The sequence below is a fragment of the Staurois parvus genome, unplaced genomic scaffold (genome assembly GCF_062004578.1).
Source record: "Staurois parvus isolate SC_StPar_1 unplaced genomic scaffold, SC_StPar_1.0 ptg000303l, whole genome shotgun sequence".
NCBI lineage: Eukaryota > Metazoa > Chordata > Amphibia > Anura > Ranidae > Staurois > Staurois parvus.
In genome coordinates, this window is record NW_028318099.1 from 16,801,600 (window position 1) to 16,823,175 (window position 21,576).

Consider the following 21,576-nt stretch of genomic DNA (forward strand, 5'->3'; position numbering starts at 1 on the left):
TGACTTTCAACATGCTGAAAACGATTAGTACCTGCATTTGACTGGTTTTTGTTTGCTTCGAGTGAGTTTTGCATTTCCATACATGTCTATAGCAATTCCAAACCTATTTGAAGCAAGTCAGGAGGAGGTCAGATGTTACCTGTCATGAATTCTGAATGATCTCTGAAGCATCTCAAACTGAAGTAATCCTCACAGGCCCTAACAAGCACTTTTAACACTTTTGTAAAGTGTTAATCCTATGGGAACCCACCACTACAGCATTTTGTTCTCATCTCTAGCATTTGAAGTGTGTGGTCCTCATTCTACAATATTCTGATTGGTTGGTTTTATTTTATTCGCCTGTGGATGTTCACCTCTACAATGTTGTGACTGGATAATTTTCATGTTTGAGCTCACCTTTACACTCTTTGAATGGTTTGTTCTCACATGGATACTCACTTCTACAGTGTTTTGATTGATTAGACCTCATGTGGGAGCTCACTTCTATAACATGGTAACTTTGTTTGCAGATGTTGGGGTGTGTGTGGACAGTTTTGGTGTTCCTGCATTTGTGTAACCTTTTTATATTGTTTGTTCTTTTAGATAGTTGGTGTATGCACTGAAGAACTGCATGCAGCTCAGCAATGGAATGGGCAGGGCATACTAGACCTTCTTCGAACTGTACCAGTGTAAGTAACATTGTTTTGCAAGTCTGCAGTTAATATTCAGAACCCACAATTTTTTGTGTGATAATGCTGTTCTAAAGCTTACTGTACACATTAACATCTGATTATACAATCCTCCTTTTTACTTTTTTTTTTGATTATCTTCAGATTTTCAATTTTTTCTTTTCACAATATAACAAAAGGAAAATAATATACAGGATCCCGATACATAGGAACCAGGCAGAAGATCAAAAACAATCCTGTTACTAGCAACTATGTAGTGCGAGGACCTGCTGGATTGGATACAAATAGAATGGATAGTTTAGGTAGCTCATCAGTAAGTTTTAATAAACCTAAAGGAGATTGTACTGTCAGATATAGGAAAATCCCAAAAAGGGAGGACACTGGAATTCTACTGGTTTGTAAGGGACACAAACTTAAAAATGTTATCTATATTCACCACTGTTAAAATGAATGCAATAAAAATTTCCTTTGTCAATATCACAAATAGTGTTTCTGGATGGTTCCTCATCCACCTTGTTGCTGCTTGAACGCATTTTGCGAGATGGACCAACTTCCTCAGGAAGACTTAAGGGGGTAATAATCTAGAATGGTAATCACAAATAAAAGCAAGTATCTTTTATATACATACACAATCCTTGTTGCATGTCTATGGGTTACTTATACTTTTTTTAGTTCTGTATTACTCACTAGAGTCGCAAACCCCACTCTACTGACTTTCCCACATAAAGGGGCGTCCTTCACTAAGAACCTGCAGGGAGGGGTGGGGTGGTGTGGTCGCGCACAGAGGCTTTACATAAGACTGACTGGGAAAAAGGAGAGCGGCAAGAGACTGTTAAACCCTGTTAAACTCTTAATATGTACGTGTGCATGCCTCTCCAAAGTTTCAATTTATATCTGGATCTATACCTATATTCAGGCTTCAAAATTGACCAGTATGTTCAAAAGCAAGAAAAAGGAATTCCATTTGCATATAATTCCAAAAATTATTATAGCATGAGGATAAGACTCTGAAGGTTTCTTCAAGTGATTACTAAGGATTTTTTTCTAAAGGACATAAAACAAAATGGACATTTATGAGCTTGAAACGATTAGGGTTTCATCCCTTGCTGCTGTCCTCTTTTTCCTGTCGGTCTCATGAAAGGCCTCTGCACTTGCCCCCAAAGGGTTCTTAATGCTGGACACCCCTCTCTTTGTTTGGGATAGTCGGCGGAGGGGAGTTTGCAACTCTACTGAGTAAAACAGAACTAAATGTCTAAAGTAACTATCGATGTACACCTATACACATGACCTGCAACCAGGATTGTGTATGTATATGAAAGATACTTGCTTATATTTGATTACCATTCTAGATTTTCACTCCCTTGAAGTCCTCCCGAGAAACTGCTCCATCCAGTGAAATGTGTCAGGGCAGCAACAAGGTGGATGAGGATGCCCCACACACGAAGTGATACTGACTCCACGTTATTAAACAAGGATTCTTTAAGGTATTTATTTTAACAGAGATGTAAATCCATGTATGTGAAAGATTCTAAAAAATATTTTTAGTTTGTTGCCCTTACGCACCAGTAGACTCCAGTGTCCTCCCTTTTGGGGAATTTTCTATTCGATTTAATTTGGATGTGGTGCTCTTTAAGGCTGATATTGACTTAATGCTAAAATCTTAGTTTTTTTTTTTTTTTTCGTCCTGCTTCGCTATTCTTGCAAAGACCTGGGATTGTACAGCACATGAACTGCTCATAAAGGGTATCCTCAATGTGCAGTACTTGCACCAAAATTAAATGGAAAAAAATCAACACCTGCATAACTTTTAATCCTGAAAGTCCACCACGGTTTCAGCCAAGGCCTGATTCTCATTTAAGAATTGATTATATTGAGAATGATATTTAAAAAAAAATATTTAACACTCATAAATGGAAGGACAGACACCACTCTTGATGCTACACGTTTATAGCAAGCCCATTTATCTGTCCCACACTTCCTGTTAGCCCTGAGTGAAATGTTTGGAATGCAGCATGGCTTACACATTTGAGCTCAGTAGCTACATTATACAAGTTGATAACCAAGGCAATAGATATAATGCAGTCTGCAACAAGCAATCAGTTATCATATATGATGTTCTACTGACTGTTCTAAAGGTCTGGCATCTGGTTGCTTGCTATAGGTTGTTGCAAGCTGTGTATTAGGGAACGCAGTATAGACTTGTAGGAGATTTGACCATACTTTAAAACTATAGAACCGTATTTTGAATTTCCTGCTGGGCTAAGTGCAGTCTAAAGAACATTTAGAGGTCACCTTTCAGTAATTAAGTATATACACAGGGCAAAGAATGAGATCTGATTGGTTATTGTGACTTACTGCATACAGTTAATCTATGAAATGAACATCTCTGTACCCATTTTGAGAATGAACCTCCTTTGTTGTGCTCAGATGACACTGGAAAGTAAGCGCTTCTTATCTGCTTTACTTGGCAACCATCAGCTTACAAATACAAATGAAAATCATAAAATGTATAACTGTTGTTTTTATCAGTTTTTCATATTCTGGTGTGCTCTGTATGAAATTTCCTCCTTTTCCTAAATTTTGGGCTCCTTTTTGTATCTTGATTTCATTTTTTTATTTTTTAAGGTTAATCTAATCCTCATGGTTTTTGTTTCCTCTTTCTGTAAAACCAAATTCGTTAGCTGAAGGAATGACAGAATGATAAATTCAGAATCAAAATTACTCCCTTTAACATGGGCATGTTCTCTGAGCACTTACCTTTTTCTGTTTCAGCTCTTGAAATGTATATTTAAGCCTGTTTCACACCTAAGGCGTGTTGCAATCTGCTTCAGGGAAAAAGTCCATAAAACATAGCTGTGAACATATCCCATAGGAAACCATGTTAAATTAACTGTAGTGCATTTCTGCAAAACACAAAAAGCACTAAAAAATGCATAGATGTGAACCAGGCCTTAAAGCAACAGAAGACAGAGTTTAAAAAAAAAAAGTAAAACAGAATATAATTGGTCTTTCCTATTGAAGGATCTCAAGGAATGACTTGTTGCCCATAGTAACCTGTCAGAGACAATCGATCTCTGATACGTTTGGACAGTGACTTGGAGATTTTCTGTGTTGCTATGCACGGCCGGGATAGTTTTTCCTGGCACTTTCATTGGTAAGGTCCATAGAATCTTTATGGTTTTGGTGCAGTCAGGTATATAGAGGATGACAACTTAATTACCCATTTTATTGAGTAGTATAATGACTGTCAGTCCAATTTTTAAGTTTGTTTTAATTTACACTTGCTTTTTTAATAAGAGCAGGAAATCTTCACTGAAGCACAACTTTCATGGCTTCTGAATGCATGTTTAAAGCAGCCCCCAAGTAAAGTAAAGTAAAATCTGTCCTGCCATGCTGCTGCCACAACTACATTATTGCCTTGATTTATCTCCAAGTAACTGTCTGATATAAGCTTTTTACATTTTTATTCATCCATCCATAGTTTTTTTGTTATACGAAGTATGAAGATTCATACGTATTCATTCATGAATACGTATGTTTGCACAAAACTGATCTCTTACATGCAGATTGGAAAGACAGTACATGTTATGTTCAAATGCATTAACATAAATCCTGAAACATTTGACAGTCTTCAAGAAAACTCTGGGATCCTATGGTGGCCTGGGACCAGATAACATTTTTAATGGTAGGCTTGGCTCTTGAGAACATCTCATCTCACTTTCAGAAGAGATGGATGGGATCCAGTTTTTTCTTCAAGACCAGCTTGTTTCAGAGAATTTAGGGAGTTTTTTTTTTTTTTGCTTTATTATGAATAAGTAACTTTAATATAATGTATTTCCTTATTCAGAGCGGGAGGACCTTGGTTAATAACTGATATGAGAAGAGGAGAGACTATTTTTGAAATTGACCCTCATTTGCAGGTATGTCTACTTATGAAGATCACAAAAATGTAATAGTGGTGTAAATTAAAATATTTACTGTGTTTTTGTATCTATGGTGTAAGCAGAGGTCCTCCAACCACTGACAGCAGATTTGTGAAGCTCTATAAAGGTACTTAATAACATGTACTGATTAATATTTAATGTATACGTAATGGATTTCGTGCTGCTACCAAGTCTGTAATGCCAGGTGTGGTACGATATCAAGATGTCTAAAGGTCTCTTTGCCCAACAAAGACTGATCTGTCCCTCAAATGGTCCTTTTATTTATTCACCATTTATTAAAGTGACCCTGTCAGGAAATATTAAATTCAGATAAGCTCTTCCCCTGTAAAAATATTTAACATCTTGCCGCTTCTAAGGCCTGTGCTGCTAACGAGGCGTTGCAGGATGAGGTCTGTGAACAAACTAATATTTCTGGGAGCCTCCTGTGTCCACTGCAGTGCCACTGGTTCCTTTCACTGACCACTGTGTCCTGTAATGATGTAGGGAGTTAGTGGAAGGAACCACTGAGTGTTGCTGAGGACACAGAATATCTTCACTCCTAGAAGTGTAGATTTTAGGTACACATTGATTGGAGCAGCATGGGTGGATAGAGAGGTAACTATTTACTTTCTTTATTGCAGGGGCAGGCTCGACTTGAAATTAAATATTGCTGACAGGGCCACTTTAATGCATGGTGGATAACTCCTTATTTATCAGAATCGCATGGTGGTGGCTTCAAGTAACACTAAACTCCTATTTTAAAAACAAAATTCTTGTATGTATTCTTAACTAAAAAAGTACCTTTGATTGCTCTCTGCCTCATCCAAATCGCTAAAGGCTTTAAATGTTTAACTTATGTTTTCTAAAGTGTATTAGAAATGCACTTCAAGTGCCTTGCAAAAGTATTCATACCCCTTGAAATTTTCCACATTTTGTCATGTTACAGCCAAAAACTTGAATTTTATTGGGATTTTATGTGATAGACGAACACAAAGTGGCATATAATTAAGTGGAAGGAAAATGATAAATGTTAGTCAACATTTTTTACAAATATCTGAAAAGTGTGGAGTGCATTTGTATTCAACCTTGTTTACTTTGATATCCCTAACTAAAATCTAGTGTAACCAATTACAAGGCCAAGGAACACATCAGACAGGTCAGGGATAAAGTTGTGGAAAAGTTTAAAGCAGGGTTAGGTTATAAAAAAAAAAAATAATAATAATATCCCAAGCTTTGAACATCTCACGGAGCACTGTTCAATCCATCATCTAAAAATGGAAAGAGTATGGCACAACTGCAAACCCACCAAGACATGACCATCCACCTAACCTGACAGGCCGGACAAGGAGAGCATTAATCAGAGAAGAAACCAAGAGGCCCATGGTAACTCTGGAGGAGCTGCAGAGATCCACAGCTCAGGTGGGAGAATCTATCCACAGGACAACTATTAGTTGTGCACTCCACAAATCTGGCCTTTATGAAAAAGTGTCAATTAGCAATTGTTGGGAAAAAAAAAAAGCCATAAGAAGTTCGTTTGCAGTATGAGAGTAGCCATGTGGGGGGACACAGCAAACGTGGAAGAAGGTGCTCTGGTCAGATGAGACCAAAATTGAACTTTTTTGCTTTTAGGCCAAACGCTATGTGTGGCAAAAAACTAACACTGCACATCACCCTGAACACACCATCCCCACTGTGAAACGTGGTGGCAGCATCATGTTGGGGGGATGCTTTTCTTCAGCAGGGACAGGGAAACTGGTCAGAGTTGATGGAAAGATGGATGGAGCCGAATACAGGGCAATCTTAGAAGAAAAACTGTCTGCAAAAGACTTGAGACTGGGGCGGAGGTTCACCTTCCAGCAGGACAACGACCCTAAACATACAGCCAGAGCAACAATGGAATGGTTTAGATCAAAGCATATTCATGTGTTAGAATGGCCCAGTCAAAGTCCAGACATAAATGCAATTGAGAATCTGTGGCAGGACTTGAAAATTGCTGTTCACATACGCTCTCCATCCAATCTGACAGAACTTGAGCTATTTTGCAAAGAAGAATGGGCAAACATTTCAATCTCTAGATGTGCAAAGTTGGTAGCCACATCCACAAAAAGACTTGCAGCTGTAATTGCAGCGAAAGGTGGTTCTACAAAGTATTGACTTGGGGGGCCGAATACAAATGCACACCACACTTTTCACATATTTATTTGTAAACAATTTTAAAAAACATTTATTATTTTCTTTCCGCTTCACAATTATGTGCCACTTTGTGTTGGTCCATTACATAAAATGCCAGTAAAATACATTTACGTTTTTGGTTGTAACTTGACAACATGTAGAATATGTCAAGGGGTACAAATACTTTTTCAAGGCACTGTATCCGTTAACCTGTATTACAAGTTAAAAGTTGATGGAAGTTGCATGGTCTAAAATTGATGTTTAGTATATGTAAATTCTGCGTAAGCAGCTGAAAGCATTTTAAAACTAAATCCACACAATTTTTTTTAAAAATGCACTATAGGTTGAGTAATGAAATACTTTTGTCACTGAAAGTGTCAGGTGAATCTCTGTATACCAAGCGTTTTTAGAAATGTGTTCATATTCTTGTCAGTACAGGAAACGGTAGCCTTGTTTTTTCTAATTTTTTTGGTTCATGCACAAGTGTGCCATATAGCATGCAGAACTTCCGTAAATCTTTTCTAAAGACCAGCTGCTGCTGCGTACAGCTGCTCATAGACATCAATCAGAAGATGTCTGTGTGCAGTTATGTGACGGGGGTTGCATAAAGCATCTGCGTACACAGGTGTATGGCCAGAATGCGGAAAGCGTGCATTTGGAACATATGTATGTGTGGATGCTTTATGCAACCTGCATAACTGCATATAGCAACATCTTATAGTTGTGCAGCTATGGGTACTGGGAATGTTTTTACGGAGGCTCTGGATGCTCTATGACCCCCTAAAGCTGTGTGCATGCGCTCTGCAGGTTTTACACTTTTAATAACAATTGTTATTCACTTTTTTTGTACTTTTTTTTTTTTTTTTTTCTTTCCCTCTCACGATTGTGTCAGCTGTGGCGAGCTTCCCAAAATAACAATCAATGAAGCCTCTGATTTTCAGGAATATATTTATAAAAGAGTTTTTCTTTCTCTTAAATTTTCAAGCAGGAGAGGGTTGATAAAGGGATTGAAACGGAAGGGTCGAACCTCAGCGGAGTCAGTGCCAAATGTGCATGGGACGATTTGAGTCGACCACCAGAAGATGAGGAAGACAGTAGGAGTATATGTATTGGAACGCAACCAAGACGGTTATCTGGCAAAGGTCCTTGTTTGCTTACACCCTAATTAATACTAGTGATTGTTTACTATACATACAGTTGATGACTTCTAATTTAAGGTTCACAAAAGAAAAATGTCTGCAAAAGATACTACTGGTTGTTTGTGGCAGCCAGTCAGAATCTTCCTTGTATTGTAGTTTGGGGCAAAAATTGGCTGCTGTGTTGGCTGCTGTAAAAACAGTAGCTTTTTTTTTAGAAAAATTGGTTTTCAAAAGCAAATATGTGATGGCTTCTGGACTCCTATTTTCTTGCTCTTTCTCTCTCCCTCTGTGCTTTTTTTTTTTTTTTTTTTTTTAATCCATGTAAAGGCTTGTCAGGTGTTAGTTTTAGAGAGTGGGGAGAAATTGGAACACCTGGCAAGTTTTTACTGCTGTCTGGGGCTACTTTGGAAAGATTCTCTTGCACTTTTATGAGACTAGATAAAAAAAAAATCTACAGCAGGGCGATAGAAAGCAAGAGTGAATGTCCACCATTTATTCTTGTTGAGTGGGGGAAAAAGGTTTATGCCATCTGTTTTGGTCAGAAACAGTGTCACTAAAACAGGAAGTGAGAAGAAACCTCATTAACGAAGCACCAGATAGCAGTAAAAACATAACGGGTTCTAGCCCTTCCATGCACTATCCAAAACTGAAAAGAAAGTTTGGCATAATTATTCAGTTTAAATTACTTGCTAAACAAGGAAGCCTCATTCTGGAAGCTTCTTCAATGGGAACAGTTTCTGACCTTTTGGGGATGTTAACAAATGTCTCTGGCAGTCAGATTATTACACAGAAGAAATTTCCAACTTGTGTGCACAGCACCAAGCCCACTATCTTCTATGTAAGGGAGTGGAGGTTCATTGTCGATATATAGTACAGGTCTAGTACTACTTCAGCTCATTCAAGGGTGGCCAGATAACCCTCTGCTTGTTTTTGTCAGGAGATAACGAACTATCTATGGCACCCATAACACATGATCCTTTTCCTGTCCTCCAGTTTTTATATACAGTATAAATACCACTGTGTTTTATTAAACAGGCTGTGACTTCATGTTTGTTTAGGCATCAAATGCATACTGTGCATAAAATGTAACTGATTCTTTGTATTCTTTTTAGATACCGAGCAAATCCGAGAGGCGTTACGAAGAGGCCTTGAAATCAACAGTAAACCTATCCTACCTCCAATCAGTATGCAGCGTCAGAATGGCATGAACCACGATCGAGCGCCGTAAGTAGATTCATTTATGCATACATTTATTTATGGGATATCTTTTCAAAGTAGATCTATGTGGCATGATTTAAACATTTTACTTGGAGCTAAACTGACCATATAGCCAAACTATAGCCAAGGACACTTTCTGAAAAGCAGCTGACATTCTGAGCTATTCTAAGAGTCCCATCTCTAAGAGCATCATGATAGATAGATATATAACACGCTCACACTGCTCAGCATAAATGAGTACACCCCAACAGATTGGTCAGAAAAACATTCCTTTCATTTCTGGATCAAAATTTTCTATGGGACACTACACTATAAAATACTCCCACAACTACAGGCCATTGAATGCAAACAAGATTTGTTAATTTGCACACACAAATGTATTTTTCCTAACAAATTCATTCAAGATCATGTTGCAAAAATGAGTACACCCCAATGAAAGTCTTAGGAGCAAAGCTAAATTTTAGACAACAAAATCCTAATTAACAAGAATTCAACTACAGGTCAGTCTACTTATTCATTAAACAGGTGTCCAGCAGACAGTTGATTATAAAAGGGTGTTACTTAACAAAGAAAACGCCTTCCCATTTCATGCTATCAGCAATGGCACCCCATGGAAGAGAAATGTCACAAGGCCTGAGAAAAAATATAATTTCTTAACACAAAGGTGAAGGCTACAAGAAGATCAGCAAACCTTTACATATCAGTCAGAAAACTGTAGCAAAAGTGATGAAAAAAAATTTACCACAGATTGAATTGCAACCATCTCACAAAGACGTCCAGGCCGTTCACAAAGTTAAAACCTCGACAGGAGTATTCTCATGGGAAGGGTTGAAGAAAATCGCCAATCAAGTTCACTGCAGGAACCTAAAGAAGTAGAAAGCCAAACTGGGGTGATAGTTTCCCTTGACACAATACGGCGTATTCTGCAGAGGAATGGCATGGGTGTCGTCCATGAAGGAAGCCTCTCCTAAAGCCCATCCACAAAAAGCCTACCTAGAATTTTCTAGGGTCCATGCCTCAAAATAAGAAGACCATTGGGGGGCTCTACTCTGGAGTGATGAGACCAAGATAAATGTTTTTGGAACTGATGGCTTCAAAACTGTATGGCGTCGCAAAGGTGAGGCATACAAAGAAAAATGCATGGTATCTACAGTGAAACATGGTGGTGGCAGTGTCCTTCTGTGGAGCTGCACGAGTGCTGCTGGTGTCGGAGAGTTGCATTTCATTGATGGTGTCATGAATTCACAGATATACTGCTCTATATTGAAAGAGAAGATGATATCACTCCATGCCCTTGTTCATTGGCCTGTCAGTGCCCATTATTGCTGCATATCAGTGCCTCCACATCAGTGCCCACCACTGTTGCCTTATCAGTGCTGGCTATCAGTGCAGCCTCATCAATGCTCATCAGTGAAGGAGAAAAATTACCTGTTTGCAAAATCTTATAATAGAAACCTTTTTTTTTTTTTTTTCCAAATTTTTTTGCTTTTTTTGTTTATAGTGCAAAAAATAAAACCCCCCAGTGGCTATTAAATACCACCAAAAGAAAGCTCTATTTGTATGAAAAAAAGATAAACCTTTCATATGGGTACAATGTTGCATGACCGCACAATTGTCATTCAAAGTGCAGAAGCACTGAAAGCTGAAAATTGGCCTGGGCAAGGAGGAGGTAAAAGTGCCCGGTAGGCAAGTGGTTAAACAGCTGGCTTTTAGAGGCTTGGTGGTGAAACACCCAGGAAACCCCCTTCAATATCATGGAATGGACACCTAAAAGCTCAGGAGAAGATCTTTACTTAAGAGTGCAAGCTCTAGCGGTCAGATTTTTTTTCTCCATTTTATGAAGCAGGACTTGGAAGCAGGGTGTCCCTTACAAAGTCCTGAGGACAGGACAAAATTAAATCTGTCTCTCCGAATGAAGATGTAGCTTTGAGGTAGACTCTGATGGCTCATACTACATCCTGTTGATGAATGGCTGATACCACCTTGAGAAGAAAAGATAGTCTTGGGCAGAAAGACAACCTTGTCTTTGTGAAGTATGAGGAACAGCTCCATACAAGAGACAGATGCCAACTCAAAGACACATCTGACAGATGTGAAGACAACCAAAAAGGATACTTTGAAAGAGAAGTTATCTAAGGAAGTATCCCTGATGGGTTTTATAGAGTGTACAGGGTGCTGCATCGGGGTCTTTTTGCGAGATGCACTTTTTTTTTTTTTTTTCTTAACACAAGGCTCAGCGAATCCAGAGGATTTTGAAAAAGAATGAACAAGGTCAAAATCTGTCCTTTCAGAGTGCTTAAAGTGTTCCTAAACCCAGGACCTTGCATTCACTATCTAGTCTCCCACAGTACACAGAACATGGATATGCAATTCTTTTTACTAAATATAAACTGCTAAATACCTGTTCTCATCAGAAGTATATAGCAGTTTTGTAACTTAAGCAGAGCACTGGTTAAAGCTTGTAGGAGGAGTTTTCTTTCTGCTCTATGAGGATGCAAAACCCCTAACCTCTCTCTGGACAGTGCTGATTGGCCCCGTGCTGATCGCATGCACCCTCCCAAGAAAAACAAACCTCTTTACCAAAACACTCTAAACTGAGCATGTGCATATGACCAGGGGTTCAGTCTGTCTTATCAGGTGGACTTTTGAACAAGAGGAGGGGCAGAGAAAACAGGACCAAATGGCCTTTTTACACAATGCAGAGGTTTAACCCTTTAGGTTCCACAGTGAGTATAACAAGCATGCTTTACTGCATATACAGACTGATTATACTGTTGTGGGTTTAATGACACAGACCAAGATCTGGTCAAGGCCTGAGTGTAGGAAGGCCAGAATTTGAGGTACACCGCAATCTATGGGGTTGAAGTGCCTGTGGTCGCAGCAGGCAGAACAAGGATTTGTAGGCATGATAGAAGATCTTCCTAGAAGTGTCTTTTCTTGCTTTCCACAAGACAGGAACAACCGCTTTAGAGCCCCCTCTATATCTCAAGACTTGGGCTTCAACAGCCATGTCGTTAAAGCCAGAGACTGAAAATAAGGATGGATTAGAGGGCCCCGAGACAGCAAATCTTGCCTTTCAAAAAAGAGGCCTAGAGTCGTCTGCAAGAAGTCTGAGTGTGTTAGTTCTTCTGGGCTAGTTTGATGTGAAGAGTCACCATTTCCCTCTCTTGTCTTTCCTTTTTAAGCAGACAAGGCAGACTTTGCAGTGGAGGGAAGGCGACGAGGTAATTAAGTTATTTGAGGTCAGAACCAGGGAATCTTTGGTCCTCGTTTCAAACAGAAGTAATTTGATGTTAAATCTGGATGCATCAGGATGTTTGATATGTCATATTGAAGTTGTCTGGGTAGGGGGCCCATCCCACCAGATGCAGGTTGTAGTGACTGAGGTAGTCCATTTTCCAGTTGTCCACTCCTGGGATGTGGACTGCAGAGATCGCTGCATAGTGAGTTTTCATCCATGAGATTATCTAGTTTTTCGTTCAAGGCTGCAAGACTCATGGTAACCCCTTGATGGCTGATGTACAGTAAGCCGCAGCCATGGCATTGTCTAACTGTGCCCTAGCTGGGTGTTGTAGAAGCGTGGTTCAGTGTTTCAGAGCCATCCAAACTGCTCTGAGCAGCAGGATGTTAAAGGGATCTTCGCTTCCAGAGGTAACCTTGAGGGACTGGAACACTTCCTTCCAGCCTGAAGGACTGGTGCCTGTTATCACTTTCCAGTGATAGGGAAGAAAAGACTTCCTATTGTTAAAGCTGGGCTGGAGATCCCCCAGGTTACGGAATACCTTGCTTGGATGACCAGGAGCATGGGTAGGTTGAGAAGAAGCATGCTTGTTCCAGGTCAATGGAGAGGTCTTGAAATTGTGCCAATGGTACAGCCTTGAAGGCCTATAACTGTCATGCAGAATCTTATTGTGAGAGGGCAGGGGAGCAGATTTTTTTGGAAATTGATCACCCATCTGAAAACCTGGAGCATCTGAATTGTTCTGTGGACATCTAACAACTGCTGCAAGGGAGACGAGTCCTTCAGGAGAAAGTTGTCAAGATATAACCCATGATCTTGATGCCCGGAGTTCTGAGAAGGGCATGAAGAGGTGTTGGGTATATTCTGCAAGCGGAAGATAAAGCAAAGGGCTATGCAAAAGACTGGAAGTAATGGTTTGCAATCAGGCAATTCTAGACCTTGTGAGTTGCAAGCAAACGTTTGGAATTTGAAGGCATTTGTTATTGGATTTTAAGTCTAGAATAGGATGAATACCCCCACCAGGCTTTGGTACTGTGAACAGATTTCAGTAAAATTTGTTGAACCTGTCTTGCAGGGGGCACTTGAACAACCACTCCCTGGGACCAGAGATGGTTCAGGGCATTTGCTGTCATTCAACAGTCTTTAGTTGACTTGAGAGGAGAGAGTGGTTAGGAGGTACGTTTTATTTTGTAACCCACAGGTGTGGGGCATCTGTGAGCCTGAGAGAGAACCTGTAACAGACATCCCCCCACTCTTAGGAGTGAGCGCACTGCTGCATTGGGAAGAGGCCTTTGGGGATGTTTAAGACTGAGACTGCAGGATCATCTACAGTAATGGACCACTGTTCAAGGAACTTTTTCCACTGGACAGTTTGGCAAAGATTTTGGGAGGAATGAAAATCCTTTATAGAGTGAACCAGTCATCACAGATTGCACATTCTGTCAGTTCACGAACAGGGCATGTCTTTAAGGGGTTTACAGGTCTCTTTGCACCCATAGGGGCATGTCAAGATGACGGAAAATCAAGCTGCAAAAAAGGGATTTTTTGTACTCCCCGTGAAATACTTTTCTCAGAGTTCATTGAAGGACACAGCCATACTTCATGACAGATGAGTCTGATGTCACCACCTACAGGAGCAGGGTGCTAGGTGCAACTAAACTAATGGCACACTCAGGGGGCGACCCTCTGGAGGTTGCCAAACCCAAATTTGCTGCAAAAAATTCAGTTAGTAGCCAGAAGCATGGACATACACACTGAAAGACCAAAAGAAGACTGTGCTGGTGCTGTATCCTTCATTGAACTCAAAGGGATTTTACAGCTAGTAAAAAATTCCATTACCTCTTTTGGTCATACTTAATGGCGGATGGGACATCCAAAAGCAGTGCCGGAAAGAGGATGGGTGGGCCCATAAACAGAATTACTGACAACAAAACGGGCAACTGCACCCTGGCAGAACTCAGACTGCCACCTACAAAACTTTCCAACCAAAACTGACATCTGCTGAGGCAGCTACATCAACCTCATAGAACTTGGTGGAAAGAATTCCACATGAACACAGAACTTCAAACTGATGGTACCCTGGTGGGAATGACCACAGCACTGCAAGATCCAAGTATTTACCACTGAGCCATTTGCAACAGATATAGCTAATCTGTACACTATACAAGCACTTTTGAACCTTCACTAGGATATGACAACCACTAATACAGACTGGCTCTGTTTTTTTTTTTTTCACCTTTTTATTACAGAAGCCTTTTACAGAATCATATCAATCCGTGATGAGCAGAACCAGGCACAGCTTTCCTCTGTAGCAATGTGAAAGACTGAAAGAGGCAATTGTGTCAGGCATTGTCAGCAACGGTGGTGGAGCCACTCAGCCTGTGCAGACAGATCTAGAGAAAGTCACTTCAAACAGAAACCGTTTTAGAAACTGATGGGTGCACCTCCAAGGGCAGCCTCCATGGTCCCTCTCCTATCCTCGCCTACTCCTGGCCATTTCCGCCCCTCCTTTTTTTTTTTTTTTCCCACCTTCTGTTTTCTCTCTTTATCTTTTATTCCTCCAGTAGTTCAAATGTTATTGTTACTTGTTGTTTGATATGTCATGCAGCATGTGATTGTTCTTTCACCATGTACGTTTCGGATTTACAGTCCTCTTTACTTGCTCTAAGTGCATCTATCTGTTGATGTTACAAGATGTTATATGCTACATATGTTCTTTGTGTAATGCTTTCTTTTACCTTGCTCTTATGTGTAGAGCTCCTGAGCACTTTATGTATGAAACTGGTGGGTGGAGTTTACATAGAGCCAGTTATTCAAATTTAGAATGCCAGTAAAGGAAACAGGAATTTTGACTCGCAAAATTCCATATCTTGGAGTACAGTACAGTACAAGATACAGGCAGCCTATTCATGTACCATGGGATGCCCCCAAGCAATGAATACCGGGGTGGGTAAGAACCAGGCAAAAGGAACTGTGGCAACAGGCCCAACAAACAGGTTAAACTTTAGGTTCAGAGTGTTGCTGCTAGAAACCTGGGTCCGAAAACGGCATCCACAGATGAATGGTCAGCCAGGTAAAATGGTGAAAAAAGTATGAACTGAGGACCAGGTGGCAGCCTTACAGACTCGAACGACAGAGGATTGGTGCCTGAAGGCCCAGGATAATCCAACAGATCTGGTTGAGTGGGCACGTAACAGCACAGGTGGATTTTTTTTTTTTTTTTAGTAGAAGCTCAAATGCACTGAGCAATGGTGAATTTTGAAGTAGGATGTCCTTTGCAAGGTCACTGGTAAAGAAAAAACAGGAAATATTTTTTTAATGTAAGCAATAGCTTTTAGGTGCACTCTAATGCTGCTGACTAAGCCCAGACAATGCAGAAAGCCTTCCTTTGGATGCTTATGAGCAGGCCACAAGTATGGCAGAGCAATATACTCATTGGAACACTGAAATAGTCCAAACAAACGATGTACCTAACTGTTGCCAAACCTGGGAGCGCTGTATAAACACTGTCCTCAGCTACATACAGTACACAGTGCTGTGTTCCAGCAGCAGGGCAAGAACTTCCTGTCCTGCTCCCAGAACAAAATTGAGCTGGGCTGAGTGCTGCTCAGCCATATAGAAGAAGCTTTGTATTCTATGAATGACGAAATGTGTGACGTAATTTACCTGCCTCTGTGCCTTCAGCCAATCAGAGAAAGCTTTGTATGCGTTCATAGAATACATAGTTCTCTGTGAATGGCTGAACAGTGACTTGTTGCAGGAGTGGGACAGGAATGTCTTGTCCCACTGATTGAACACTGCTGCAACTCTTAGTTTATTAACTACTTCCCACCCAGCCAATAGTAAAATGACGGCCGGGTGGGACTCTCATCGATCCGGAAGGGCATCATATGACATCCTTCCCGGATCGTGCCTTGCGTGTGCCCACAGGGCTGCTCTGTGGCAAGACCTGTCAACCAGCTGTGTACCTCGGACACGGCCGATAACAGATTTGAGTACTGGCCCCGTTGCCAGTACCATGGGACCTGCTGTGGCCTATCACAGCAGGTCACATGACGGTTGTAAACAATGGATGGCTTCCTTTCATGCCATCCAATGTATACAAGTGTGTCTAGCTGTGAATGGTTACAGGGATCACTTGCACAAGCTGGGCTATTCACAGCCCATCTGTGTCATGTGATTAGCCGTGGCCAATCACAGCTAATCACAAGAAAACCTGAATGAATCGATTTCATTCAGTTAAATGCTTGCTTATAGCAAAGAAATGACGTCCATGGACGTCATTCCAGAACACGCCGCCGGTGATCTCTGTGTCCTATGGATACAGCTGATCACGTGATATCGTAAACGGCCAATCACAGCAACCTTTTACCACGTGATCAACTGTGTCCAATGACACAGCTGATCACCGGGTAAATACAGTTGCCGGTTATCGGCTGCACTTTTCTCACTCTGTCACAGCGTGAGAAAAGTACTGCTGATAACCAGCAATTGTCAGAGAAGTGATTAACACTGATTATCTGTGCCCATCAGTGCTGCCTATCAGTACAGCCTCATCAACACACATCAGTGAAGGAGAAAAATTAGAAAAAAGAAAAACATTTTTTTTTTTCAAATTTTTTTGCTCTTTTTGTTTATAGCGCACAGCAGAGAAATAAAAGCAGAATGTCTCTGTAGTAAAACACAGCACATAATGTAAAACTGCACACAGTTAACCATTTGATTGTCCCAGATTTTAACCCCTTCCTGCCCAGTGCCATTAGTACAGTTGGAGTGCTTTTTATTAGCACTGATCACTGTATTAGTGTCACTGGGGATGTCAGTGGCAGCTAGTCAGTTCCCACCCAGTGTCAGAATGCCCGCTGCAGTCCCGCTGTAAGTCGCTACATTGTCATTACTAGTATAATAAAAATAAAAATTCCAGTATGTATACTGCCATTGGTAGGCGCTATAACTTTCACATAAACCAATTCTTATACACTTATTGGTTTTTTTCTTGTTTTTTTTGTTTTTGTTTTTTTGCAACAGACACATAGCAGAATATATTTTGGCCTAATATGAAGAAATTTTTTTTGCTGGACATGTTTTATAGCAAAAAGTCAAAAATAGTTTTTTGTTTTTTTTTTTTTTTTTTTTCTCCCAAAGTTCTTTTTTTTTTTTTTTATTTATAGCGCAAAAATAAAAAATGCAGAGTTGATCAAAAACCACTGAAAGAAAGCTCTATTTGTGAGAAAAAAAGGACATACATTTTAATTTATGTACAGCATAGCATGACCGTGCAATTGTCAGTTAAAGTAACGCAGCGCCGTATCACAAAAAAATTACCTGGTCAAGAAGGGGTGTAAATCCTCTGGAGGGTAAGTGGTTAACTTATGATTTTATTACTATCACATAGGGGACCAGTAGTCCCCTGTGTGATGGTCTGTAAGTGACATGTCCTCTTTGTAGGAGGCAGGAGAGGAGCAGTGTATACAGTGAGGGAGCAGTGTATACACTCAGGCTCCCCTCCCTTGCTGCTGCTAATTGTCATTGCTGGGTTTTAAATTCAATTACCGGCTTTTTTTTTTTTTCCCCTCCACTATAGCTCCCAGAAGGAGCTGTTATTCGCTGGCTGTTAAAGTAAACAAAGGGGCAGGGTCACCCAGTGACATTATCCAGTGTCCCCGCCCGTTTGTTTACTTATCAGGGGGGCAAATGACAGTTCCTTCTAGGAGCTATAGTGATGAAAAAGAAAAGCCAGTAATTGCATTTAAAACTGACAATTACATTTAGCAGCAGCCATTGAGGGAGCCTGTCTGTATACATGGCTCCCTCACTGTATACACTGAATACCACCTCATTCTGCCTTCTCTGCCGCCCTCCCCCCCATCTGTAGTACACACAGCCCCCTCAAAACCCCCTGGCCAAATAGACAGTCCGCTCCTCATTGGGGCTGGGTCTATCATTATCAGCAATGTATTTTCTCACTTTTTCCTTTCGACAAAATTTTGGCCGCCAACATTTCGGTGCATTCCTAGTTATAGGGGAGGTGCCCGGTGGCCATGTCCTCAAACTTTATAAACCTATAACCCAGGGTCTAGGGATATCTTGCCTGTGTCCTGTACTGTACTAAGAAAAAAATTTAAAAATTCAGAAAATGGTTTCCCTAGACATAAATGAGCACTTAACCGTTGCAGGGGGAATTCTTGTTTTCCCTGGAGTTTAGCTTACAAACAAAAGTAAAAAGTTTTTTTTTTTTTTTTGTGTGTGATGCGTTCAGAGAGTTTTCTTCACTTCCTGTCTAGTAGAACTGAGCCACCAGGGTAGGAAGTGAGGAGAAATCTCTCTAACAGAGCTCAAGATATCACATCTATCAGAAACCTTGAAAAATGGCTACACGTACATTTTAAAGGATAAGTTCGCTTTTGGGAACATGTAACCTGTTCTCATAGCTGCAGCTGTGCCCACCACCCCCCTGACAGATATTACGGGAAGTAGTTTCCTCATACTATCTGTCAGATTTGCAAACAGCGTGGCCGGCTGGGGCTCCGCCCACATGGCCGTGTCATTCATTCACGGACTTCCGTGAATGAACGAACTGCAAGTCCTGAGCTTGTAGTTTTCAGTGAACTACCACAGCGCCATGGAACCCCGTGGTAGTTCATTTGGAGCTTCCTGTCAGAATATCTGCTTGCTCATTCATCCCGTATGGCAAGCAGATATTCTGACAGGTCTGCAGGAGACCTGCATGGCATCAGCAATCTACTGATCGCTGGTGCAATGCTTTCCAGTCTCCTTTGAACAAAAATAATAAATGCAAATTTTTTACCTGCAAAAAAAATTTGCATTTTTTATTTTTGTCCAAAAGGTGAGCTTATCCTTCAAGCCCTTCAATGTATAAACAGTTTCAATCTTCCTTACACTTGGAAATAGCCAAACAATGAAGTGTAAACCTAGCTGCTGTATAGCCACACAAGCTAAGGCAGTTCTCTCCTAAAATGCTTTGCAAGTCCATAGGTTTCTGTATAAATTGACCATAGTTGTGTGTGAATTGTAATGCTGGAAGGGACGTTGTAAGCTCAACTGGGGCAGGTACCAATTTCTCTGTAATAGTGCTGTACAAATTCACAATCATGTATACCGATTGGTCATGATGGTATCTATTGATCCCTTAGATGGCCTTTGATTAGGTAGATAAATCTTAAATGACATAGCCGTGCATGGGCTCAATAGCCTTTCCTCTTAGGTTTTACCTTATGATTGCCTGATATAGTACTAAATAATTCTTTAGCAAGGTTTAAACGTGTCCTTTCTCCTCTTTTTATTTTCTAAGGAGTCGTAAAGACAGTTTAGAAAGTGAAAGTTCCTCAGCCATAATTCCTCATGAGTTAGTACGTACACGACAACTGGAAAGCGTCCATCTCAAGTTTAACCAGGAGTCTGGCGCACTCATTCCACTTTGTTTAAGGTAAGAATGTGTGAGGTAAGGAGATGCCATTAAGGGGCAAAAATGAGCTTGTCATATACTTAACACAAATTACAGTAGCATTTCAGTCAGATCTTAACTTTACCTCAACCTGGTCACACCTTATTCGAAGCCTATTCTAGCTACCCTGTAAAGGAAAGGTGTCTACTTGCCTATCCTGAGGACTTTTCGGGCCAGTCATAGAATTGGCTCCCAGCGCTGGCTTCAGTGTAGGGGAAGGACAGCCAACAACGGATGCTCCATAGTAAGCTCATGGGTGACATCATCGCCCAGGCTCTGCAGACATTATTGGCCATCTCTGCTGTTCACTGACGACCATTGGAGAGATCATGGTAGCAAGCCCGGAGTGCCTTCAGAATAAGTATAGAAAACTTGCCTTTTACAGAGTAGTTAGAATAGGCTTAGAATGGGGATGGGAGCAGATTTAGGTATAGTTAGGATTTGACTGGAATTCTGCTTTAAGGATGATGCTTGGGATCATATTTAGAAAGCAGTGAATGTGACAGTCGCCAAACATTGACTGGTGCTTGTGTTTTTAGCTTACAGGGAATGATTCACTTGCAGTGAATGTTTGGTCAACATCACATTTAATGCTTCAAAATATGCCCCTTTGTGTATATAACTTAATCTCTTGACGCCGACGTCACACAAATATACGGCCTCACGGAACTGGGCTTTTTTCCGTTGGGCCGCATATTTGCGTACCTGTCTTTGTGCTGGGAGCGCGCCGCACTGTGCACTCCCGGCACAAAGACCGTGGTGTCACTGAGTGTAACGATTGGGACCCGGGACTCCCGATTCCGGGGTCACATGATCGCTGTGATAGCCTCTGATTGGCTATCACAGTGATCAGTCACTGGGCAGCCTGGCCCCCTTGTTTTTTCTCTCTATGAATGGAGTAGAGAGATACATTGTATCTCTAACTCCTCGCATAGAGAGAAAAAAAAATGTTTGTAAAAATAAATAAATATTAAAAAATAAAATATACCTAGATCAAGGTTTGATCTAGTTCAGTGCCAGGGTAAGTGTTTGGGTCAGGGTCAAAGGTCAGAATTAAAACAAAAAAAAAAAAAAATTGGTATCAGTGTCAATGTCCGTGTGTTTCAGGTAAACAAAAAAAAAAAAAAGACAAAAACAAAATGCGCACTGTTGTTTCTGGGCTGTACTACAGGTACAAACCACAAATACCATACACATATATGGTATCGCTGCGATCGTCAAGCGGTAGAGAATTTATTTTGGGTTGTTTTTTGGTGGTAGGTTATGGTAGTAACAAGAAACACACAGCTAAATTAAAAAAAAAAAAAGATTTTTTTTTTTACTATTTTGGGCCAGTTTTCCTTTTATAATAATAATAAAAAAAAAAATTAGGAGATATCCATTACCATTTACCACCAAATGAAAGCCCAATTTGTCCTGAAAAAAAGCGGTATAATTCACCTGGATGTACAAAGTAGTTGTGATATTTACGGTTTTTCTTACACATGTCAATGTTGCAAAATTGTGCTTAGGCATTTAGATTTGTTTTACCCTTAGGCGTGAAAGGGTTAATGAACTTATCTAATAAATATATCATGGCAGGGTCACCAGGAAAAAAACAGCCTGAAATAGAACTGCAACATATTACATTTTACTTCTTGGGTTTAGTTACACCTAAATAAAGGCATAGACCAAAGAGCAGCTTTTCTTGACCTATTTCCAGTTGTGGCACCCATTAAAAGTAAGCAGAATCATGAGGCAGCTTAGTTCA

General features: G+C 40.5%; 1 protein-coding gene across 2 annotated transcripts in view; it reads left to right on the top strand.

Annotated features, from left to right (window-relative positions):
- The window catches only part of SUFU (SUFU negative regulator of hedgehog signaling), a 76,926-nt gene that overhangs the window by 27,485 nt on the left and 27,865 nt on the right, over positions 1-21,576 (top strand). The window contains exons 5-9 of one of the 2 annotated variants that reach the window (XM_089683302.1): positions 583-668; positions 4,516-4,588; positions 7,749-7,905; positions 9,015-9,126; positions 19,674-19,808. In XM_089683302.1, coding sequence (XP_089539428.1) covers positions 583-668; positions 4,516-4,588; positions 7,749-7,905; positions 9,015-9,126; positions 19,674-19,808 — 563 coding nt within the window. The remainder of the gene's footprint in view (positions 1-582; positions 669-4,515; positions 4,589-7,748; positions 7,906-9,014; positions 9,127-19,673; positions 19,809-21,576) is intronic. The other variant, XM_089683303.1, reaches the window with a different exon arrangement.